General features: G+C 51.0%; 1 protein-coding gene across 5 annotated transcripts in view; it reads left to right on the top strand.

Annotated features, from left to right (window-relative positions):
* The window catches only part of ZFHX3 (zinc finger homeobox 3), a 665,716-nt gene that overhangs the window by 604,293 nt on the left and 35,813 nt on the right, over positions 1-25,610 (top strand). For all 5 annotated transcript variants that reach the window (XM_075039729.1, XM_075039731.1, XM_075039732.1 and 2 more), the window contains one exon: positions 22,202-22,309. In XM_075039729.1, coding sequence (XP_074895830.1) covers positions 22,202-22,309 — 108 coding nt within the window. The remainder of the gene's footprint in view (positions 1-22,201; positions 22,310-25,610) is intronic.

The raw sequence follows: 25,610 nt of genomic DNA, 5'->3' as shown, positions 1-25,610 counted from the left end.
CGTTTTTTTTTTCTCTTTTTGTTTTGCCAGCTAGGTTTAAGGGGGTTACAAAAAGCCAGTTTCTGCCAAGTAATGCGTTCACAAAGGGAACATTGATTCACATCAGTGTCGCTTGAATTACCCTTAAAGGTTTGCCAAGGAGTTGTTCTTATATTAACCTTCTGTTCATCAAAGACGAAATAAATAAATAAGTCATAAAATCAGCTTCACTGCCCGCACTGGAGTTGGATGCAAAACAGGAATTTCTTCTGTTAGGAATTTGTGCTCCAGGTGCTGCTGCTCAGCCCCTCTCCCCCATGCTTCAGGCCCTTTCCCTCCTGCTAAGCTGCTTCCTCTCCTCTCCCTCCCCGCCCGGCTGCTCCCTCTTCCCCGGGGCGGCAGGACAGGCTCTAGGGCTGCCCCGCGGCACCTCCGGGGCCTCTTGGGCGGCACAGGGTGGGAATTGACACCGGCGCAGGGATTAGTCCTGAGCCGCTGCCGCTCCGCTTCCACCGCCCGGTTGCCTGCGAGCCCTGGCCCTGGGGACAGGCAGGCGAGCAGCGGGACGGGACGGGGGCTGCAGCCCTGACGGGGCCCGGCCAGCACCGGGGGCGAGGGTCCAGCCTGGCGGGTTAGAGCCTGGGCTCTGTGGAGCCCTCAGCCTGCCGGGACTTTGCTTTTCCAGCGGCAGCGTCCTCGTAGCTGCCTTGGCCGCTCGGGTGCCGGGACGGCGTGCTCGGCCCCAGGACGCCGGCGTGATGTGCGAGGGCAGTAGTTGCTCTGTTCTGAACTTGGACAAACGTTGATGGTTTCAGGGGAGGGGGATTCCTGTAGGGGGTGTTTTCTGAATGATTTTGTATAAAGCGTTGATTTAATCATGGCAAGCTTAACTAGAATGATTTCTGCATGGGAAGATAACCTCCTGATGACCCAGGACGTTCTGCCCCATCTAGTTTTAGCATTCTTCTAATTCGCTGTAAGTCTTGTTTGTTTTTCTGGACTTATTTGGCCACTGGTAATTAATTACGTGTTGTTCTGTTTCCTTCTGGTTAATTCTGAAATTGGAGATATTCTCGTGCCTGTGGTGCTTTGTGCAACAACATCCCACCTTTCTTTCTCCAGGGTGCATCTGCAGTGTCCATCCCAAATTATCCTCTCCCCAAGCGAATGCAGTAAGGGTGTTGCAGTTACCTGTTCCTTTTGGGACGATGGCTGGGGGACGTGAGTCTTGAGTGATTCCTGTTCTCCGCAGCTGGAGCTGTGGGTTTTTTTTGTTAGTGGTGTTAACTCTGACTGAACTTCTGTGTTTTCTCTTGGTCCCTGTTCCAAAACCTGTGAAGGACCATTCAGTGGCATTTCTTCTCTTGAGCAGAGAGTTTCTTTGGCTTTGTTCTGCGTGTCAGGCAGCTGTGCGTGTCACCCTTGTCCATAAAACACAAAGCTCAGATATCAGCCTCACTTGGAAACGTCTCTGCATGAGCTGTCCCCACCTGGCTGTCACAACAGACCGTCTTCCCAGTGTGCAAGCTCATGACAGCCCCCAGGTTCTCTGTGTCATTTCAGATAACCTGAGCCACTCGGCCGCAAGTGGTGCAGAAGCCCATGGCTTCCAGCTTGGCTGTGCGTTCATGCTGGTGACCTCCCTCAGCTCCCGAAGCACTCGCTGGAGCGGTGGAGGAACTCGGCTCCCAGGTGCGCGGTTGTGTCAGACCCCAGTTTCTGCCGAGGGCTGTGCCAGCGCAGTGCCGACGCTGCGGCACGAAGCGCAGGGAGCCTGTGCTCGGAGGCACTGGCTGGCTGAGGGCAGCGCTGGTGCTCGGTGGTGGTGTTACGGCGGTGCTCTGCACCAGCGTGTGAGCCCGTGGGTAACTGAGGTACCACCAACCTCCACAGCGCTGCACACGTGACTTTTATTTCAGTGTCTCTTCAGTGGTGAAGAAGACTGATCATGATAATCCTACTAACTGTTGAGGGCGCGTTTTGTGGCGTACACCAAAAATGGTAGAGCGAGCAGGACCACCACAGGATGTTCTTCCCGCGCGTGTATCTCTGTCTACACATCTGCTTGCATGGTGCAAGCACTGTGGTGAGCCTTGGACCTTGCGCTGCTGATATAACACCCCCAAGCAGCAAACCCCTCGAACCCCTGCATGCCGTCCGGCACGGCTGACAGCAGGGGTTGGCACCTTGCATTCCCTGGAAAAGCTTTTTCCCCGTGGCTGCTGCAAAACCCAAAAGGAGAATCATCTTATTTTTTAATCTTTTTCTCAGATTGTGGGAGAATTGCAGAACGCCGAGGCCCCCTCCCCCTCTGGCGAGGCAGTAGGGATTGGATCAGACGATACAGAGTGAGCATGCTGAGAGTGAATCCATTTTCTCTCCTCCGTCTCCCCAGAATAAATTAGAATTTGCCTGATTTAATAAAATGGCTTCATCTCTCTGCCATCTTTTCTATCTCCCATGCGTTTCATCCCCACCCCCTCTGCAAAATAATAGATCTCGGCTGTATAGCGTCCTGTTATAGGCTGGCAATTTAACATGTAGGGTACGTATGTGAGTGTCTGCATGCACAGCCTGCAAAAGGGTCCGGCCACTGAAAGTGCACAGAATTTGTCCCTGTATCTCAATTTCCTTATTGTCAACTGTGATAGTTATAATTGCTGTCGAGGTCAGTGTAATTTACTGTCCATCTGTCATTAACCTGACCTCACGGGTGGATGTGACTGCCATGCAGATATTGTTTGGGGACTGGGAGTGGTTAGTGATAGAAATTTTACAGCACAAATTTGCCCCAGCCACTTTTCTCTTTAATTGGCATGTATTTGTCTATGCACAGAGTGGAACTGTAGCTCTTTGCCGCAGACCGAGAGGAGGGGTTATTGTTAGAATTTAGATGGTTTTGCTACAGCTGAACCTTTTTCTCTCACTTGAATCTGGTGTTTTAATTTCTGTTTCCTAGGTTGATTTTTTCCTTTCCGTTCTGACACTAATTATGCCAGGCGCATTGGGAGCGGTTGCTGCTGAGAGGTACCCAGCTAAGTGTTAAGAAAGGTTTTAAAAACAGACTGAACTCTTTCTTAATGAGGCTCAATCGTGCTCTCCTCCGGGTGGTTTTGTTTTGCTGATCTGTCAGTTTTTCGAGGATTTAATTGCACTTTTTTCATATTAGTCTTTGAAATGGGGCTAAGCAGCTTTCTGTAAAACAAAATATAAAAAAGGAGAGATGTTACTGGCTTTCCTATTTTCTTTCTTTGCTTTCATCACTCTAGGATCATCATCTGCCACTGACTCCTGGGACCCAACAGTAGTAAAGAACAAAATTTATGAGAGCAGCAAACGAAATGGCAGGCTAGACCGCTATGGCGGCTCCAAAACTGTAAACCCTTGCAGGCAATTTTCCTTGCCTCTCTGCTCCTCAGTCTGGCTCCTGTCGTGTTGCTGCTCATGGTAATCCTAGAAGACCTTCCAAATGTTTATTTTGGAGGAAGAAGTAGGAGGCGAAGGGGAGGGTCGAGGAGCGCTGAAGTGGCTTGTCCAGCGTAGCTCATTTCCTGCAGAAATGACACAAAAATGATTCAGAACCAAGCACTGCTGCGAAGCTCTGGAACAGTCGGAGGCTCCCAGAGCAATGGAGGTTGGCAGGGGCCTCTGGAGGTCACCTCGCCCAGCCCCTGGCTCAAAGCTGGGCCAGCTACAGCAGTTGGCCAGGACCATCTCCACTGGGGTCTGAAGCATCGCCCAAGGATGCAGACTCCTCAGCCTCTGTGGGCCCATTCCCATGTTCCAGCTCTTCAGGAGCTGGGAGTCCAGGGGAAGGGATGCAAAGTAGATGATGTTGGGATGGGAAGAGGCAGGAGAGAGGAGGCGGATGTATCTGTGATGCTATTATCTTTATGGCATAGAAGAACATGTTTGAAGCAATCAGCATGGAATTCTTAATTGCTTCACTTACTTCTGCGCTCCTCGTGGGACAGATTGTACAAATGCAAAAGCTGCCAGGACCCTCATGTTAGCGCACTGTCCCTGCTGTACACACTATTTTTAACTAGCGCTTTGTTTTGCAAAGATGCACAAAGCTGCTGCTTTTTCTCCCAAGGATGCTAATAAACAGCAGAGGCAGTAAGAGCTTTCTGATCCGCCTGACAGTGACTCTGCTTTCTTAGCCTGCAATTCATTTTTCCTTCTCTTTGCATTTACGTTTCCTTTCTTCCACTTTCTCTTCCTTTCTTTTAGCTTTGGTTCTCTTCCTCCATCTTTCTTTTTTTCATGTTTATCCCTTAAATATTTAAGAGTCTCTTTTATTTCTAGTCTCAGCCTAACAAAAATCCCATTTTCCTTTTTTCATTCAGATGTGTGCCTTCCTTCCTCTTTTAGTTTCCAGCACACCTCTCATGAGAGTGTAAAATCCAAGAACCAGATCTTTGAGATTTCAAAATAAAATAAAAGTAAACTCTGCTTTAAAAACACTTTAGCAGGAAAGCCAGGCTAATTGTAAATCAATGAGTCTTAAAATGCAGCATTGATCTCCAGTTAGAAGTTTGAAGGGGAAAGCAGTAATTACTGCACTGAAGGTAGATTTTTTTCTCTTAGTAAGTTCTGGGCAGAAGGAAGGCTCATTAGGGCAGCACTTCGGAATCTGAGTAATTAGTTTAAAAAGTACTTTTGTGGTGTTATTCCCATGGCTAGAAATTATTGGAGTCTTCACAGATTTATAGTTCAGCTCTGATAAGGTTTGATTTATTATTGTGTTTGACGGGGAAGATCCTTCCTACATCATCACCTGGGTGCAGATCTGGAGCAGGGATTAGTCCGGGAAGGACTGCTGTGGGCATGCAGGGCTACCGCGTGCCAGCGGGTCACCCCAGCGTTCCAGTGGAGCTGCCAGCATCTACGGGCATCGCACCCCTCGTGTCCTGCCGGCACTGCTCCTGGGGCTGGTGTGATGGGTGGATAGGATTTGCGCAGCCCAGCGGCACCATGCCTGCAGGGAGCAGCAGCTCCTGCATGTCTTGCGCGTTCACGCAGCTGCGTGCTCAGGTTTTCTTTCTTGACTTGCTGCGTCTCCTCTGTGGCTGCTTGTCAGGCCTCGTCCTTGTGCTTCCCCGCCGCAGTGACAATGTCTCGCGCGGTCCCGTGCCCCCGTCCCCACCGTCCTGCCTGCCTGGCGTGCACCCTGCCTGCGGGCCACGCTGCGGGGAGTGCAGGCAGGGTGCTGAGCTGCACAGGAAGGGAGCGTGGGGATGCCGGCGCCGTGGTGGCAGGGAACCCTGCTAGAGACGTGCTGCGGCACCATGGCCTCGCTCCTGAGGCTGTGAGCTGTCACCCAGCGGTGTCCCCAGAGCTGCGGAGGCTCCAGGACACGCGGAGCAGGGTGGGATGTGCTCAGCTGGCCTGGGAGGGACCGGGAGGTGATGGTGTACTGGAGAACCAGGGAGAGAGAAGAGCCCCCGGCCGTCAGCTACAAGCTCGCCTGCTGCCAAGGCGAGTGCCCACGTAAACCCTCGCAGCGAGGAGGCAGTTCGTGTGTGCCCTAAAGCTTGTAGGTTTATATTTTTTCCAAATTCCTTTGTTAGATTTAGCAATTATATCTCTAGATATTCTCATTAACCCTAATTATCTAATCCCTTTTGTGAATATTGCTGAATTCTTGGCCACAGCAACATCCTGTGACAGTGATTTCCACAATCTAATTACCAAGTCTAATTCTATAGGAAAAAGTGTTTGTTTCACCTGCAAGGTCCTGCGGATCCATTAGCCGCTGGGTTTCCTGCACTTACACAGCTGCACAGGCAGAACCGAGGAGGTCAGCAGCTGGGGAGAGGGACGGAGGTCGGGAGCATTGAGCAGCATGCTGATATTTCCATCTGCCTCTGTGGCTGCAGGAACGTTTACCAGGCATATTGCTACAGTGCAAATGCAGCTCCAAAGGAAAACAAAACCTGCTGCATCAAGGCAGTTGATGGGGCACATCTTTGAACCCCTTGTTATCGCCTCTGGCAGCGAGCTGATGTCCGAGAGCACCATCATCCTCCTGGGCTACAGAATCCCATCATGTGGTGGGCATACAGGATAACCCCCCGCTGTCCAGTCCCGTCAGCTGGAAATTCAGCAGCTGGATGCTGAAATCAGCTATGATCACTACCAAGCATGGCCTCTCACAGACAGAGAAAAACTAAACCCAAGCAGGATGGGGTTTGAGCTCTTTCTGAACATGTTCTGCTGTTGAAATCTGTTTGGCCAATAGATCAATGGAAAATGGAGAGGACAAAGGCTCTGTAAGTCAGAATAGGGGCTCTTACTCCTTGTGAACATCATTTGCCTCCTGACAAGTTAGCTGAAAGTCCCTTCTTGCTCATGGGAGAAAGGGCTCAGAAAATCTCTCTCAGTCTTCTTCAGACCACTACCAGTTTTGTGCTCTTTTATCAGGTTGTCCTCTTTGCCGCCTTTCTCAGTAAAGCGGGGCTGATCTCTTCAGTTTCTCTCCAGGGGAGGTTTAGATCCCGTCTTCTTCATATGCCTTTCCTTCCCCAAAGATTTGGGCAAGGGGCGTGTTGTATTACGCCCAGTAATGTCTGTAGCATTGCAGCCGAGACTGCCAAGCTCATGCAAGACCATGTAATATTCTCCATCTGTTTCCCAGCGTCAGCTAATTCTGCACGTGAGCAGCACAAGTCCTGCTCTCCTTTTCCAGGTTGACAAAAAGGATGCAGGCACCAACTGGGATGTGGATACCTGCAGACCCATGTGACAGGATGGGGTAAAGATGCAAAATGGTCCAGCTTCACTCTGGAAGGTGGGGTAGGGCAGAAATGTTAAGGGCTTACTGTTCTCTGACAAAACCATGCTAATTGTGGGGAACTGACCCTGCAATTAAAATTAATCCATGTGCAGGGAGGCTTTCTGGCACAGCTCTTGAGCCCCTGCCTGTCCTTGGGAGTGGGTTTGTACTCCTGCCCATCTCTCCAACGTGTTAAATCGGGGTAGTCGTACAGTCTGACTTCTTAATCTGACACCCCTAGCTGTCCTACTTGTGTAACTCGATAAATATTTTTACAGAAATAATTTCGTTTGCAGTGACTGTTATAGATCTGATTCTGCAACGGGAGGAAAGGGGAAGGTCTCTGGAGGCAGAAAACCCTTGTGTGGCAGAAAGCCTGCTGGGAAGTCAGCTCAAGAAGAATTAGAAACCGTTTAAATAAATGCTTACTTGACATGACTCTGTCTTCCACAGTCTAACAAGCAGGGAAGCGAATGGCAGCCGCTGGCCAGAAATTGATTGCATTAATTGATATGCCAATAAGAGAGCTTGTTACATCCGCCATTGGTTAGGAGGCCGGCTAACAAGTCCCGCTGATCAATGGAACCAATAAAGATTTCATCCATTAATGAGCAACATGGTAATTAATGTTATCCATAAACCAATTAGCCTGGGTAGCTAATGTGCTGGTTAGCACAGTGAGTGGCAGAGCCGTGGGTGTGCGCAGACCGGCCATCCGGTGCGAAGAGGGCATCGCCTCTCCGGTGCAGCCGTGGGGTTCAGGGAAACAAACGGTCCCTCTGGGCCTCCCTGAGAGGAAGAAAGTTGGGAGGACGGCTGATGGGATGGGTCCCTTTTTCTGGGAAGGGGCACATTTCTCTAGATTTATAGGCAATTGCAATGATCTCTTTCTTTTTTTCAACCTTTGTGTAGCACACGTGCGGATCTTTTCCACTTCTAATGTGTTTTCCAGAGATGGGCAGGTTTACGCAGCTTGTGTTCAGGTGGCAGAACGCAGTGTTTGGTTCCCCGCTCTGTGTCACTGGAGAGCTGGTGCACGCTCCGCCTGGACCCCAAACTCTTCCATGCAGCGTGCAGGAGCTGTTGTGCACGCTGCTGCATCGCACTTTCTCCGCACCATCCCTATGAATAACTGCTTTAGTGCAAAAAAACAGTGTCTACGCTGAAGGCTGTTGTCTAAAACCACTTGCAGCGGGGTCGCCTTAAGGTGCTAGCTGTTTGTTGGCGTTGCTGCTGGTGTCGCTGGCGCTTCTGGAGTGACCTGGTTTGCAGCAGGATCCTCCGCAGAGGCGCAGTGGTGTGAGCAGGGTTCCAGCAGCTGCTGCCAGCTGCTCGGGCCATCCTCTTCCTCGGCCGGGGGACAGCAGCGCCCTGGGGAGGACAGCACACGATTTGGGGAAGGGGCGCGAGTTGTTATCAGGCAAAACTCCTCCGGCCTGGGGTTTTTCTGAGGGCAGCCCCGCACCCGCGGTGCTGCCTTCGGTAGCTCAGAGGTTGCGAGGTGCTGACCTGCGTGCAGGGAGGCAAAACGCCTGCTGCAGAGGGCCGAGGGGGACGTGCCCCTGCGAAGCCGCGGGTGGGAGAGGGGCCTCGGGAGGCTGCGGGAGCGCTGGCCCCTCTCCGGAAGGCAGCGGTGTCCAGGGCGGCCGGAGGGGTCTGGGCAGGGGGTGCGGGAGCAGCCCCAGAGGCCCTGGGCAGCATCGGTCCCACTATTCCGCTGTGGAGTTACCTTGCATTGTTAGATATTGACCCTGGGAGACCCCTTGTGGATTCCCTAATTGAAAATTAATACCAGATCAATGCCATGGGCAATTTGCATATTGATCATAAACAACTTTGAAGGCACCAAGTGTGTGTTGGATCAATAGAGCTCTTGAGCAGGCTGCAGTGGGCGAGCATCCCCCCACGCTGCTCTCTGGGAGAGGTTAATGCTTGGGAAGTTCGGGAATGGCTTCGTGCCGGCAGTGGCGGTGGCAGCCACGCCGGCGATGCTGGGGTGGGGGCAGCTTGTGCAGGACTGGAGTCACAGCATCAAATTAACAGCCTTTTCCTATGGTTCGCTTTGGAAGGGGAGCTAGGGGAAGTGCTTTTGTTTATTTGTTTGTTTTAAACCAACCAAATGAAGCCCAGAGGCATCCCACAGTAAGGGCGAAGCTGCCGTGCCTCCTGGGCGCGCGGGCCTCGGGGAGTTCACAGCCACGTTTGACTGCGTCCCTCCATCCCTCCTCTCCTGGGATGTGCAGCCTGTAGCACTTATTTTATATACAGGTTTCTGAAAGCAGGACTGTTTTTTTTCCGAGGACACCCGACAAGATCTCATCAGTGATTTTTTTCTGGTGTTTTTGTCCTGTCTTTGCTTTTTGAGGGCAATATTTAGATTCCTTCTCTGTCTGCTTGGGACATTCACAGGTTATTTCAGAATGGTCTTGTGTTGAAGGGAACAAATATTTCAGATCAAACTCCAATAAAAAAAACCAAAAACTTCATCTGAAAATGTATGAAGCACTCTTGGAAGCCTTCTGTTAAAGAGAGTCGGGCGTGGGCAGTAGCGTGGATGGGCGCTGCTTCATCTGCCTGCTTCTGAGCACGTGTGCCGGTCGTGTGGAGGCGACGCCTCAGATCCCGCAGGGAAACCGTGTCTGAATTGGCCATAAACCTGGAGTCCCCCGCGGTTCGGGGAGCGGAGGGGTGGGCAGGGCTGGGAACCCGCTTCCCAAAGTTGCCGCTTGTTTTCAGAGCGGCACCGGCCGCTTGCACGCAGCCGGCGGCTCCGGGAAGTCGCTGTGCATCTGATTAGCGCATTACTGAGCTTTCATTGACTCGGCTGCGCCGCGCTGATGAACTGAGACTGGGGACAAGCGCTCGTAATTGAGAGAAATAAATTCTTATCACAGGCCTCTGCTGGAGCCGCCACCTGTGCGTGCGCCTTGGTCCAGGTTTCAGGAGCATTTCGAATCCCTGGAGCACCCGGCATACCCTCATTAGCGTTTGAGGAAGCCGAGCACGGGGACTGCAGGCACCGAGGACTGTCCCAGGGTGACCGAAAGGCTCCGTCCTCCCAGCCCACCAGCCATTACCAACCCGGTGCTGCCTAACTGCTTGGCCGCAGGCCGGGCAGCTTGTGAGCCATGAGTACCTTCAGCATCTCCTTGGGAGCCTCTCCGTGCTCCTCCATTTTCCTTGGTCTGCTGCATTTCACTCAGGAGTTACAGCAGCCGCTCGGGACCCTCCATCTTTATCTTAGATTTGATGGCGAGTGAAAGAACCCTCCCCGATGTGTGGCAGGGGACTTGGGCATCGTAGGAGAAAGTCTTTTGTCTTGCCGCAAAAAAAAAATAAGGATGAATATATAGTTTCTTTGAAAAGAAACCCATCTCCTGTTTTAAATTAAAAGAAAAAAAAAGGGGGTCAGCAGGGCTCTGCAGTTCGGCTGCGGCTCGGGGATGTGACAGGTAGCCCTCCCTCCCTGCTGCAGAAAAGCTGTGTTCGGATTTCCTTGGCTGTTAGCAGCCCCCGTAATTTTGCCCGTTCCTCTGGGCTGCGGAGCAGGCTGCCTCCGTTAATGCAGTGCCGGTGGTGGGGAGGCGAATGGAAAGGCTTCACTTGACATTCTCTGACCTCCCTGGTGCAGCTGAATACCAGAGAGCCAGGGCTGAGATTGCAGTCGCTTTCAATTAGTCGAAGCCAAGAGAGGTGGAGAAAAAGGGCCTGTTGGCTCCAGGAAGCTGAAATCTTCTGCTGCTGAAAGCTTGTTAGTACAAGCGGAAAAGCAATTACTGACATTCTGCCAGTGCCACTAACCCAAACCGGGGTAAGGGGCAGCTCAGCCCTGGGATGCGGCCGTCTCGGCCTTGGTGGGTGATGAGGGGCTCCACAAGTGCGTCCTCAGGGACAGCTCCAGGGCTGCAGAGCTGTGAGATTTCTGGGTCTCCGCTGCCTGTTCTCGTCAGCAGGTGTCTGCTGCGCGTACAAGAGCTCGCGCGTGTCATCTCCTCCCTCTTCTGCGCCAACCCAAATTGTGTTTGGTATCAGAGAGCTCTGCCTGTGGCTGAATGGGGGCTGGCGTAGGGGGCCGGCGGGGGGGGGTTTGAAGGCATGGAGAGGATGGCTCGCGGGCTGTCGACTGGCAGGGCTGAAAACAAAGCTCTGCGTTTGAGGGGCTGCCTCGCTGCCGTGGCCTCTGTCCTTCAGCAGAGGAGTGAGACCACGGCCGTTCCCACCAAGAAGCTTTGGTATGGCAACTTCCTATCAGGCTGGTTTTTATGGCTGGTTAACCTGTGGAGGTAGCGCACTTCTGGTGACCAAAGCGTCGAGAACCCCTCAGTCAGCTGGAGTCAGTGTTCTCTCTGTCTAGACCTGCTGGTTATATCTGCTCTGTCCTTCTCAGGAGTCCCAGGAGTCGCTCCTCAACTTTTCACTTTGAAGTCCCCTTAAAAGTCTGCAAGGCTCTCTGCAGCAATGTCTTTGGTTGCCACCACCAGCTGCACGCCTCGCCTCTGCAGCACAGTTGCACTTCTCATCTACTTCAGCAGGAATTATCCCCGTTTGTTCCCTGACTCCGGTGGTGCGAGCAGCCCTGGCGACTGCCTCCCGTGCTTCCACAACCTGCTCTGCCTCGCGGGCAGCAGCATGCCCCGGGGTGGTCCTCTTTTATTTTTTATTATACATATTATTTATGGCCATTTATGATTTCCCATGTTAATATAGATATTGTTAGTTCCTAAAAATAAGCTCCAGGAAGAGCCCAGTGACACGACACCGCAGCCAACATTACTGCAACCTAGTCGAGAATGAACCAACCAGACCGCACACTTCAGATGCATTTGGACTCACCCCACATGCAAACCATCCTTGGAGACATTTGCTTAGAACCGCTAATCATTTTTTCCCATTTGTAACAAAAAAATTTTCCTCACCAGGGACAAAGAAGGGTGATCTGCTGCAGACCCCCGTGACACAGCCACCAAGCTGCAAGCTGGTCGTGTTCCCCTGCTACTGTGTCAGCCCCACCGCTCTCCCTTAGCTGCCCTTTGTCTGTGTTTGTACCTTATGGTGCACTGTGTTGCAAGAATAATTTAATTGTCCCTAAACCAGGGAACTATAATTATGGCTGTCCTAAGTTTTTAGCTAAGCTTAAAAGAACTCCAAACATGCCGAGGTTGGGAAAAGCTTGGGGAGGGGGAGAAGGAGGGTCAGCCACACGTTAATTAACTTTTCCTTGGAGAGATACCGTGGAGAGTGAGAACAGAGTAGGAGTTGTAATAAAAAAAAACTAACCAGGAAAAAGATATTTTAGTGTTTTATTTAAATATGGTTTATGATGATGTTACAAGGCAGAGTTAAGGTTGTTGGGGGCACCCCGTGCATATCTAAACCTTAAGGCTAAGCATGAATTAATTATAGCTCTTTTTTGTTATAATATTCTCAAGATGTACCTTGTCCCCAAGTTGCTGAAGTTAGCTTTAATTTTGGCTTAGTTTTAACTTCAGCTTGGCTTTAGCACTGGTTTTGTTTGTGAATCTAAAATGTTTCTCTGGAGTGAGCTTATTCATACTCAGCACGAAGCACCTCTTTCTTTGACCACCTTGCTCCGCTCATGTCGCCAGCTGAGGACACGTGGATGCGCGGCACCGGCGCGATTTCTGAAAGGTGGAACATGAATTTCCTGAAGTGTCCTGGCCTCTCTGAAAACACGTGCTTGTGTCCGCGCCGTTGCAGCAGGTCACCAAAGCTGTTTTCCAGCGTGACTGAGCCTGGCCCAGGCGATACCGCGCCGCTGAGTTTGCAGGGAGCCTGGAACAGGTCAGCACCATGGGCGTCCTCCTGTCGCTCTCTACAGCTACCTGAAAGGAGGTTGTCGCGAGGTGGGTGTTGGTCTCTTCTCGCGAGTAACAAGCGATAGGACAAAAGGAGATGTCCTCAGGTTGCGCCAGGGCAGGTTTAGATTCAGTATTAGGAAAAATTTCTTCACTGAAAGGGTTGTCAAGCACTGGAACGGGCTGCCCAGGGCAGTGGTTGAGTCTCCATCCCTGGAGGTATTTAAAAGACGTGGTGCTTAGGGACACGGTTTACTGGTGGACTTGGCAGTGTTAGGTTAACAGTTGGACTCGATGTTCTTAAGGGTCTTTTCCAACCTAAATGATTCTATCAAAACCCACCGTTTTCTGCTTCGGCAGTTTTGCTGTGTGTTTTTCGCAGAGGGAGGGGGGCAGCTGCCGGGGAGGAGGTGCGAGGAGGGAGGTGAGCGGGCAGAGAGGAGGGGTGAGACCAGAGAGGATGAGAAGTGCGCGGTGGGGCAGAGCTGCCGGCGAGGAGCAGACCTCTTCAGAGAGGCGAGGAACTGATGAGAATAGCGCGGTGTTGGCGTACCGACTACGGGCTGGCTGGGGAGGTGGCCGTGGGAGAAGCTGTCCCGAGCCTGGTGGCACCACCAGGGGCATCTGGTCCCGGAGAGGACAGCTGTGGGATGGGGAATCATCTGCACTGGGCCAGGGCTGCTGCTCGTCCCTTTGTTCACAGGACTTGGGCTGGACACCGCACTCCCCATCCCCTGACCGCCTTTGCTGCACTCCTGCTTTGTCACCTCTGCCACCCCATCTCCTCCTCCCTCTTCCTCTCCCAACCCTTTGTCTCCTAACCCTCCTCCCACAGGTCTCCGTGTTGGAAACTGCACTGTCCTCTCCCTTCAGACCTGAAGCTGGAGATGGGTTTTCTTTTGTTTTGCTGTTTGATCTGTGTTTGTGTTTTTGCATGAGTCTCCTTTCCAGCTGATTCTGGTTTGGAGCTAGGTTAAACTGTGCAAAATACTGTTTAAAAGAAAAAAAGAAAGGAACTTGTCAAGATGCATTTGTTAGATCACGTTTAAAATGAAATAGAATTGAAGGTAGTTTTTGTCCAAAGAAAGGGGGGCTGAAAAACCATCAAGCCGCAGGAGAAAGCCCCTCCTTTGTTGTCCTCCTGACATTGAAGTGTAATTTTTCATGGTTATTTGGACTGGAAAATGGGGGGAAAGGGAGAGATGGGCTTGCGATTATTTCCCATAAATGACAACACAATCACATCACGCTCCACTACAAACATGCTCAAGGAATTTGCCTTTTTTTTTACATTTCATGTGTGAAAATAACAGCAACCTTTCTAGTTCTGCTGAAATTCAAGGGGGCAAATCCCTGTTGGGTTCCATTGACTTAAACTTTAGCCCAGTTTACAAAAAAAATGGACAGCCTTGTTCCCAGGGACAGGGAGAAGGCGGCGCCATCTCAGGGAAGGGGTTCTTGGACTTCTGTCTCTTTGCGTGGAGATAGCAGCATCCTCCGGAGGTATCTCTAGTGACGGCCACGGTGCTGCCGAGCCCCTCAGAAGGTGCATGAGGAACTGACACTGCCAGGAGCCCTGAGCACACGTAACACACTGCCCAAATCCCCGGCTCCGTCTTCCTGTGCTGGATAAACCCAGCCCTCCATTGGCGACTGTGAGATGGGACCAGCTCGTAGCTGGCTTGTTCATGCAGAGCTGTTTTCTGCAGGGCAAGGCTCTGCCTGACTTTCCAAGGAGGTGAAGGTTTCCAGAACAGTCAGGGCCTTTCCCAAGCTCATTCCCCGCATGTCTGAGATCTGGACCCGCTGAAGCAGATGGGACTCTTGCACCCGTAAAGCTGACGGCAGTGACTGCACGCTGCTGCAGATGGGCTTCGACTTTCTGCGTGGTGTCCTACTCTTCTCTTTCTTTAAAAAAGATGGTGGCAGGTTTCACCACCACTGGCTTCTATTTTTTTAAGACAGAAGTTGTTTTTTCTTCTCATTATCTGCTTTTGATAGCATTATTCTCTTTCGTAGTGCTGCTACTTTTTGTTACCAAAAGCACAAAGCCAAAAGTTGTATGATTTTATCAGTCCTCCCTGCCTGCTCCCTGACTGTGGGCACTTCTCAGCCATGTGGGGCCCAGAAGTGGGGCCTCTGGCTGGAGCTAGTAAATAAGATAAAGTGACCGAATGCAAAAATAATAACTGTATTAGTAAAAGCATTCATATTTAAGATGAAAAGATGCTAACGTCTGGCACAGGGTCATCTCAACAGCAAGAAGCTTGTTTGGGAGATAACCGGAGACCTGGATGCTATTGTAGGGTTTTCAGATCTGTTGAAGGCAACTGGCCAAAAATTCTGAATTTTTTCTTTGGAGCAGAAAACAAAGGAATAGAAGCTACAAGTTCACAAACAGTTCTTTTGCTGTTGAATTTCTTGTTTTATTTATCTGAGCGCTTGCCTCTGTAGTTAACTGCACAAAAGCCAGATAAACTTTCCCTGCCTTGAGAAGATAGGCAACTGAGGATGGCTTTATCAGCTGGGAGCACGTTCATTGTCAGCGTTTTCTTTTTTGTCAATGAAAACAGCACAGATACGCTCTGACCATGCTCTGAAACAGGGCCATCTTGGAAATAGGTGTCATTAATCCAAGATACATGTAGGATTATTACTGGTTTTCTGCAGCCTTTTGTTAGATGATAGGACTCACCCAATGGCTTTTGCATCAGGGCTGGAGCTGTGGCATTCCTCTCATAACCTGTGCTTGGTGCTTTCTTTTCACTGCTTGGAGTCCTGCTTTTCCTTTCAGGAAAACGATAGGAATAAACAAGTTGATGTAGAATAATCCAGTTAGGCGCTAGCACAGAGTGTATTTGTGCATATATATGCATCCTGAATCTGAGCTGCAAGGGCAGTGACGGCCTGGTAGCCAAGGTTACCTTAGGAGACGTGCCCCAGATGAGCTTAAGCTGGGTGAGAAATACAAGACAGCAAAAAAACCTCTGAAAATGTATTTACCTACATTTCCATGTGGCTGGATTGTCTCATCTTCAAATGCAAATAGTCTGCAAGTCAGGAAGAGGTGGGAAATATTTTTTTTTTTCTGTTGGGCTGGTCACAAACAAACAAACAGCCGAATTGTTTCCAGGGTGTTGCTCTGTGTCCTGACCCTTGCCAGCTTCTCTTCCACAAAACTGTTCCAAGGCTGTGCTCTCACTCAGATTTCAGCAAGTTGAAGGCAGGCTGCGGTGGGGTTTGCCATCGCCCCATTCCATTGTGGGCCACCGACAGCTTTGGCAGCACACGTAGCTGCTGACCTGCAGCCGTGTGCACTAAAACACATCCCCTGGCAGGGTGAGTGTTTAGAAATGCGAGTGGGGGAGAAAAAAGCAAAAGCCAAACCAGTGTTTGCTCCTCTGGCTTGGGAAGCTTTGCATGCCCCAAAGAAGAACCGTGCCGCTGGCTGTGGGACTGGAGCCCAACAGCACCCACGACCACCGTCAACAGTTCGGAGACTCCGCAGCCTTTTGAGCCACCCGGTGGGACCGGCGATAGATGTGCACTGCTGGTGCCGCCGCAGAGGTTTGCCTGTGGCGGGGGCAGTACCCTGCCTCCCGCAACAGCTTCTGCGGGACGCCCAGTACGGGTGCCTGCTTTGAGCCCTGCGGGGAGATGCCACCTCGCACGCGCGGGGCTGCAGCAGCAGGTCGGAGGGGCTCCGGGGAAGCGCACGTCCTTCTGCGCCGTGGGCACCGGTTGACGTTAGACCTCCTTCCTGGGCTCTGCGTTTGCTCTGTTCCCACAGCTGAGCGCACCTGGCCTGTGGGCATGGCACGAGGTGCGACCACCCTCCCCGTGCCTCTGACCTGTCGGGGTGAGCAACCCTTTCGGAGTCAGCATTGTAATCCCACGTGGGTGCAGTTTTGTGGGCAGTCAAACAAAAGCCGCTGTTGGGACAAGCAGCACCAGACCGTGCCCACTGGCCCTGGCACACCTCGGGGGCAGTTGAGCTCCTCGTGGGCTTCCCGGGGTCCAGGAGGGCATCGTCCCCCCGTGGACCACCTGAAGCCCCTCCTGCTTCCACAAGGACCCAGACCGTGGCAAGTCTCCTCCCAGGGCCCTGGGACCTCATGTTTAAACTCGTTTAAAGCAGCGAACTTCTGAAACACGCTGGGCCGCAGCCCAGTGGTGTGACCCCCCGCGTCAGCGGGGGAACCTGCCCCTCGCCAGCTGGCAGCTCGCGGGGAGCCGGCACGGCAGCACAGCGGTGCCGGCACGCGTGTCTGTGCATGTGCAGCCGTGCAGCTGACTGCACACAGGCCATCGCTGTCACCTCTCCTGACAGTGTCAGCTTGCAGAAGTCAGCCAGGTCTCAATCCTGTCTTTCTGTGGGCTTTTTTGACTACTTATCCTGAAAAAGGGAGCATCAGGGATTCTTTTTGTTTCGAAGGAGAGACCCTGTGTACAATTAAAACTTGTTTCTGGTAAACCTCATTCCAGGAAAGATGAGCTTTTAACAAAAGGCTTTTGACAGCTGCAGGGTATTTCATTTTTTTAATGCCGAATGAAAAATCAATACATTTTTCTAGGTTATACATATTCAGAACAGGCTTGATATTTCCATTATAATGGAAAATGGGTGTCTGCACATCTCGCCTGTCAGAGCTGCACCACCGCATTTTCCAAGCCACTGCTAAATATTTCAAACCTGATTTGATTGTGGTTCATGACAGCTAATGTTTCTCAGCTCTTGAGCCTGCCGGAGGGTGGAGAGGCAAGCGCACGCTCTTTCTCTCCCATCTCTACATTTTCGCCACCCCTGAAATGCCCCTCATCCCTTCGGATAAGAGATCTGTGTTTGTTAAGGAAAATCCAGCTGAGAGAAGGAGAGGTGAGAGGTCTTGGGCTGTTGAAGCTGGCCTGGATCCAGTCGGGATTTGCTGACTTCTCCAACCCTCAAACTTTCTGGGTTTTGAAAGGGGCAGGAATGCGTCAACGTGGTCCTGTGCGATGGCGTGCAGGGTTTCGGGCACATTTTCAGTGTGTAACTGAGTCAGAGATTCCCTGACATCTGCAGATATCAGATACTCATGGTTTTCCAGACTCTTCTCCCTCTCTTCCCCCCCCCCCATAGTGAATGGTTTAATTTTAAATTAAAAGGAAATACCACAGTCTAAAATGATTTATTCATGAAGGAAGAAAAGACTCTTCCTAGGATTTTGCATGGAGCAGGTCTGGTACAATGGAAGAGCAGGCTCCTTGGACTCCAGATGCCCCACAGTTACACTTGCTCACTCTTGGTATTGACCTGAACCCCGGCAGTTGGAAAAATCCTTTAAGAAAATTTATTAATAAAGCATCATGGCCTTATGGATGGCACTCTGGCATGGGGACTCGTGCACAAGTTGTGTTGTTTGTATTTCAATGGGACACAATCCCTTCCCTGCAAATGCCACAGCAGCAGCTCTTGCATGTGCCCTGGCGAGCTCCCTGCAAAGGATGGAGTCAGCTTATCCTTCGTGAGTCATAAACCCTGTGTGGTTGGAGCTTCTGGAAACCGAAGACACCACTCTGGCACCTACATCCTCTGGGCACAGGCTGCAGTAGCATCTCTGTTGGCCTTCCAGAGCCCCTTACTGAGGTTCCCAGGTTGGGAGTCAACCCCATCACCTCTTACAAAACGTCCTCTGTGGCAGACCTCCACGCCTCTGGGGTTCAGCGCCCGCCACGCTCTCCAAAAGTCCTGGTCAGAGTCCTTGACTGGCAGAGACTCCCACCATACTGCTGCAATACTGCAGGGACTTCTCACCCTCTGGATATCAGCCTCATTTGGTACAATACTTGGGATGTACGGTTTTAAGCTGAGTACCTTTCTAACTACAAAACGACTGGTGGAGTTTTTATCAGTCGTCTTAAGGAAAATACAGACAAGCCGTTAGGTGAATGAGTCCTAACGGTGTGTACAGCTTCAAGGAGGTATGGTCAAACAAAAGTGTCATGGTGGTTTGGAAATAAATTCCCTACCTCTTGCTGACCACGGCCTCGTTCAGCCTTTGGGAGCTCTGGTCACAAGGTAGTCTTCACACTCAGCTGCAGGTCTGTCCTATGGGGCTCTTCAAATGTTAAGTAAAAGCTGGTGCTCAGCTCTGCTCAAACGCAGCATGGGAACAACGTGACACCAGGATTTGCAGACAATTAAAATGGAAGCTCAAAAGCTCCTTGTCTGTGCAGTGGATTGAGGAGAAAAGCAGACCTTTCCCTACCAGATATGATGCTGGCCTTGTCCTCTCAGAAGGACGCCCCAAAGAAATGCAGGAGAGTAGATGGTTGGGTACCATTTGCACATGCGTTTGCTACCCAGACCTGTCATCGTGCCTCAGAGCTGCCACTGCAACTCAGCAGCTGCAGAGCTGTCATCAGAGAGCGTGGGTGCAAATCTTTCGGGAACGGGAGCTCTGCTGCATTTTATTTTCAGTGATGGAGGATCTCATTGTTAGAAGCTGGGTCAGATCACATGCTTGAGCCCTGCGTGCAGCCTGTTGGAGGCTGGTTCTCAGCGGTTCAAAGCCCTCTGCGGCGCACGTAGCCAGCTGAGGAGTGGTGTGGCTGAGGACGCTCTCCCCACCATCCCTGGGGTCGGCTTAAACACTGGCGGCTGCAAGACAAGTTAGGCTGAGCTTAGGGAGCAGAGTTGCATCCAGCCTTCCAAAAAAGTCTGCTGGAAGAGGATCGCGAGGCAGCCAGGAGTTAACGCTTCCCCTTCCCTGAGTCTCCGCGCCAGACGGCCGCATCCCCAGGGTCCGTGGGTCCGGGGAGCTCCCAGGGTGTGCCGGGGAGAGGAGCAGGAGGATTGTCCTCGGCAAAGGCCCCAGGAGCGAGGAGCCAAGTAAGGACGGCACCAGGGCCTTTCCCAGCTGATGGGGAGCCTCCCTAGGCAGATGTGTCTTGGACTCTGCTCCCTTCCCATCCTGCTTTAAGAAAAACACTCTTCAGAAAAAATCAGCTCAGACCGGAGGGGGGAGGAGAAGGGTTTGAAGCATGCATATGCTTTTTGCAGCCCGCCTGCCCAGCAGAGAGGTGTCCGAGCCAAGGAGACAGATCGTGTCCTCAGAGGGAAGCCGTTTTCCGGGGTGGGGGCTCGGGGGGTGCTCGGTGCTCGGGGCTGCCGAGGGCTCGGCCGGGGCTGGCGGTGGGACGGGCTGCGCCGGCGAGCACGAGGGGGCTGCGGGCCCAGCGGGGCAGGAGGACTTGCCGTCTGTAGCCTTGTTTTTTAATCATTTTCTACCGTTATTGGTATTCATAGCTCACATTTTTCCGGTTACTGTCAGCCTGGGCTTTCATCCATTTTAAAGAGCTATTTTTTCCCTTGTTGATGATGATGATGGTATAAAGACAGATGGTGTAACTGCTTATGAATGTCCTATTTTATTCCCCTCGAACCAGACAGTGCACTTGAAGACGTGTATTATTTCCACATGCTCAGGTTAGAGCCCAGACAGCGTCTGAGCCCGGCAGCCAGCTCGCCCTTCCTCTTCCTCCCATGCCGATGCTGACACCTCCGGGTCGCAGCCGGGAGTGCCGCCGCGCCGGGCACCCTTTGTTGTTCGGCCCGGCCGGGGAGGAAGGCTCCGGCCCGGGGGCGGGGGGCTCCGGCCCGGGACCCTGATCGGGGCCGGGGGAGGGCGGCCCCCAGCTCCGAGCGGCGCCCGAGCCCGGCTGGGGCGATGGGCGATGGGCTGCAGGCGGTGGGCAGCAGGCAGTGGGCCATGAGCCGTGGGCTGCGGGCGGTGGGCAGTGGGCCATGAGCCATGGGCTGCGGGCGGTGGGCGGCCGGCTCCCTGCCCACCTCTGCCGGCACAGGCTGTCCAGAGGGCCCGGCAGAGCAAGCTGGGTGTCCGGAGAGAGGTTAAAATGAGGATTTGAATAAAATAATAGAAACCCCTTAATGAAGGTTTTAATAAAACAGGCTAAAATCTGCTTTCTATGCCAGCTGCCTCAGTTGAAGAGGAGCTATCTCGCCCTGCGTGGCAGCATTTTGAAGGCAGCAAGGTGGTTGGGTTGGGTTGGGTTGGGTTGGGGGTGGGCAGTTTGTTGGGTTTTTTCCCCAGAGTGGAAAAAAAATGGGAATTTTAATTTCTGAAATGTGAATCCAGCTGCTAATTTCATAGCCTTTCTTTCCAGCAAACTTGAGCACTTGCCTCACAAGGCAGACTGCTCATCTCACCCCTGCATCAGTAATTTGTATCTTCCTACATGTTAGGTGCCTTTGCCTAGCGATGCCACCCATCAGACCTCTCACTTTGGGGTCCTGCTTTCCCAGGCGAAGACCACTGGGAGCCCTGCAGCTCTCGAGAGTTTCCAGCTTTTAAAACAGTGAAAGAGGGGTAGAGCATAAATCACAGTGCTTCCACTTAGTATCAGTGCTGATCTCTGGATGCTTTTACAAGTTCCTCCCTGATTTAGGTTGTCACATTCTAAAGGGCACTGCTGAGTATCTCCAATCTCTTAATATATATTTTTAATCCTGATTTCTAGCCCTGTCTTTGTTAGGGGGAGGATGGGGGACGGTGCTTTAACTGGTTAGGTAGTTCAGATAAAACCTCAGGATAGTCTGGGATTTACCATGACCAGGTAATGCAAGTTAAAATTATGAAATATCTTGCCTAAAAGAGGATATAATGGCTTAAAAGTACCCTTTCTTCCCAGTGTTGATGTAGCCCCCATCAATTACGTGGTAGCTGTCGAGCTGCACGCACTATACATAAATACCCCAGATATTAGATGATAGTGTAGCTGTTATACCCTGGTGTAAGAGGTCTGGCAGCTGCAGCTATCTCGCTCCCAGTATCCCACCTGACGAGGGTGCCTCTGTGTGGAGCTGCACCATGCCGTGTCGACACGCTCCATGCCACCGGCCTTGGCACACCGGTGCTTTGGTTAACGGGTGAGGCAGTGGCACTTTGTGTTTTGTTCTGAGCTTTCAGCACTTCACTGAGTGTTTTTTCTCCTTCATGCTTTCGCGCCTGTATGATACTGCCTGTGTGCTCAAACTCTTCCGGTGACCGGGATGAAAATAAGACCCCCAGCAGCTTCCTCCTGTGCCTTGTGTCAGGGCCATGTCTGCAGAAGACAGGGCTGCTCCTTGCTTTGTTTGAGCAGAAGTGAGTGGGGCTGTTTCTGCAGTGTGCCTGGGGGTCTCGGTGACCAGGGTCAGTACTATGCAGTGCCATTCGGTCTGAAAAGCTTGAGATGGGGATGAGGAGGAAGGCTGAGGCTGAAGGTGCTGGAGGCTCCAGGCAGTCCCTGACGCTTCTCTAATCCATGGCATGGTTGGGTAAAAACTTCTCATACCAGGCAAATGTTTAACTGTACATTAAACCGCAGGGGACAGGGGACGTCAGTAGCTATAAGCGGTAGAAGTGGGCGAGATTCTTCATTTCGTCTTCATCTCTCACTTTTTTCCTCTGTAGTTTCTCACTTGACCAGGTAGCAGGTAGTGCTGGGAGAATGCTGGATGACATTGACATCTGCCTCTCGACACTCGTGCTTCAGCGTTGGCTGTTGCTTTTGCTCAGTGGCAGTTACTTGCTCTTCTGTTTTGACTTCCATTTTTATGTTACACTTTCTGCTTCTCTTGTTTCAGAAGAATCCATTGAAGATGTGGAAGGGCCCAATGAAACAGCCGGTGATGCTGAAGAGCCTGCCAAGGAGCAAGAGAGCGGAGGGGACAAGGACCAGAGTAAATGGACAGGTGGGTTTTGATCCCTCTTTTTCTTTAAATCCAGGAAAGGAAAGCGGAAAGAGCAGTGGTCTGCAAAACTCTTTTCCTTAAATGACCGCGCCACGCAGCACTGTAAGCATGACATAAGTGTCGTCCTCTGTGATGTCTTCAGGTGTAGCTTTGCAATGCATTCGCGTAGTTTGAGCCGTGGTCAGTCACGCGTCCCCCCTCCCAGCCCCAGGCTCGCGCTGGGGCATCGGATCGGAGCTCCCCTGGGCTCGGTGGTGCTGGGCCTGACCCGAGCAGTGGGAATCGGCAGCTGGGAGGGGAGGAGGGAGAAAGGGACTGCCCCTTCTGGCAGCAGCCAGCACTTAGGGTGGATTAAGCGTATCATGAAAACCCACCCTATGTTGTTAAGACTTGAGAGACTGTTAGCCTGCTTTTTCATCATGGTCCTGGTCCCGGCCCTGGTAGCAGATTTTGACGCAGAAGGGCAGAGCAGAGAGGCAGAGCCTGTGCTTGTGCTCCGTTAACTGCTCACTTTCTGCTAGAGCCATGGCATCCTGAAACGGAAACTGCAGGTGCGCAACAACGCTTACGTTATTGCAGTGGAATCTGAAAGGTTTCCCTTTGAAAAATCCTTAGATGGATTAATTATGAAGGTATTATGTTACTCTGTCTTTCCCAGAAGATGGTTGCTGTCTTGTAGAGGGGAGTGGGAGGAAACTTTTAAATATTCCTTGCCTTTGAGCAGAAAGCAGCTGCAAGATTGTCCTCCTCTGGAGAGGGCCGTTCCCCTCCTCAGCTGGCACTTGCTGACCGCTTCAGTGTAGCTGTGGAAACGGAGGTGCTGGAGACAATACTCATTTTCCTTGACCCAGGATGGAGCAGTTCTGACTCCCTGTTTCTGTTTCTGCACGGTAGCCCAGTCAGTTTGCAGACTTAGGGTTGCTTGGTACGATTCCTCTCAGTCTGCACAAAGACCCTTCTTCCAGGCAGCTTTCTCCTGCCGTGGTTGTGGTTGCCTCTTAGTGAGCCACAGCCAAAGAGATACTTTGGCTTACATAGTCTTCAAAAGGATGAAATGTGGTCTTTCACCTCAGTACTGTTTTAATCTCAACCATTCTCAATTTCAGTCAGTCGGAAGATGTGTCCAAACTGGTGAAGAAAGCAAGCTGTGCTTTAATGCTTGTTGAAGCTCATGTTCTCAGTCTAGGCTGCACTCACTGAGGTTGCTCTGTATGTTGCTCCCAATCACAGACCCATTCTTCAACCCAGATGCAGATTTTGGTTGGCTGTAGGTGATTCTTAGTCTCTTGTTGTGTGGGATTGTGTGATCCTAAGCAAAAAGCACACTTTGTAAGTGTCACAGAAAGATGTATGTGTTGTCTATTTCTTAAATCTTTTAAAGGGTAAGTAGGGCCCTTTGCCCAAACCTGAAGCATTTAGAAAAGCTAATCTATGTGAAAAGATTATTTTTATATGTTAAAACCTGTAAGAACCTACTTTTTAAACCCTTTACTATCCAGAAACTCTAAATTTGGGTGGGTTTTTTTTCTTCATCCTGCCAGTGAAATTCCTAACCCATTTTTGGTGTTTGTCAGTCAAACGGCAGATAAGAAATGGACAGCTTCATCAAGTCTTCAAAGGAAAACACACAAAGGAATATGCAGGCTATGTACATAAGCCCACAGAGCTTTGGACAAGCCGTGTCCAGAGCTGTTGCAAGGCTGAAGAGTACAGCCTCAGCAAGTTGTATGCACATGCTGTTGTTGATTTCAGGTCCTACTTTCAAGCATGTAACAACATTACCCTTAACTTTAAAACCAAAAAAATGTTATCCGCTGTTTATGTACAGTGGATATGTGAAGCAGGTATCACACCTTGGTCTTCTATTGTTTCTGCTTTCGAGCACCCTTGAGGAACGTGGCTGCGTTGCCATGTCCTTCTGGACCTCAGACATGGAAAGGAGTGGAAACTAGGTCAGGTTATTCATGACAACCACAGAAGAGCAGTGTCTGCATGTGCAGGAATATCAAAACGCCACAGTACAAATTAAGATGTAGGGAGAGAAACAGGCAGTATTAAGGAAGCACTCACTTGCTGTAAGAGGAGACTGCAAGAAAAGAGCTGGCCTGCAGCTCAGCAGAGTGGGAATGTTATCAACCACGATGTCAAGAAAGCTGGAGAGCATACATAAAGCCTTCTTTGCATTCGTCTTCACTAAACAGACCGACCACGTCAGAGACCAGAGCAGACCATGCCAGTGGCGCTGTGGGGAGACCTCGTCCTCCAGCTGTGAAGGAACAGGCTGCAAAGTACTTAGTTAAGCTAAATGTTGTCACATCAGTTACCTGCTGCTTCATACCTGGGTGTTTTAAGAAAGTGACTGAAGCATCCTCAGTCCTGTCAGCTGCTATCTCTTGTGAATTTACAGAAAATCAGGGAGGTACTGCAAGGGGACAGGCACGGTGCTTGTCTTTGACTAAAGGAGTAGCTGGGGAACCGCACACCTGCCAGCTCCGTTTGCCCCAGATTTTCCTGGGAATTGACCAAACAACTGTTTGTAAGTACTGACGGGAAGATAATGAGATGAGTAACAGTCGACACGGATTTGTCAAGAGCAAATCATGTCAACACGACCCAGTTTCATTCTGTGTGAAGAAGGTCCTGTTTGCAGTCAGTATCTCGTATCTTCTCCTTAGGAAGACTTTTGACGCTGCTTTTCAGGACAGTCTGAAAATGAATCACAGCCATTATGGTGTAGGTAAAAATATTATGGAATGGGTGCATTTCTTCAGCACTGGAAAGCTGTCCATTTCTAAGCTTGGAGTATCAAGAAAGTTGAGGAGCAATTTCAGAAAGCCCAAACAGCAAGAACAACCCAGAACAGAGCATGGTCTGCATAGCGTCAGCTGTGAGGAGAAAATGGAACAAACAAACAGGCTTATTTGACCCAAAAAGACAAGACCAAAGGGGGGGACAAGATAAGATTTCTCGTGCATAAAATGCTTCTAAAAGGAAGGAAATAATTTGTTCTCTATGCTCAGGATATAGACAACAAGAAGCAATGGGCTTAAATTGAAGGGAGAAGGATTGAGGTTAGATAATAAACTTTAAAAAAATTCTCCCTGTACAGCTTGTGAAGCACTGAAGTAGATTTTCTGGGAAGATTCCTCAGAGGTCTTTCAAGAAGATTAGACGAGCTGCTGTCGGGAATGAAGTAGGCACAGTTTATCCCGCTTTGGATGGACCGGCTGACCTTTGGAGGTGCCTCTGAGCCATGCAATTCTGTGAAAGTGGGAGATAGGCGAGAAAGAAGTGCAGGCTC

Source organism: Buteo buteo, chromosome 11 (genome assembly GCF_964188355.1).
Source record: "Buteo buteo chromosome 11, bButBut1.hap1.1, whole genome shotgun sequence".
Lineage (NCBI taxonomy): Eukaryota > Metazoa > Chordata > Aves > Accipitriformes > Accipitridae > Buteo > Buteo buteo.
Note: the sequence above shows the minus strand (reverse complement) of the source record. Positions and strands in the feature narration are given on the sequence as shown.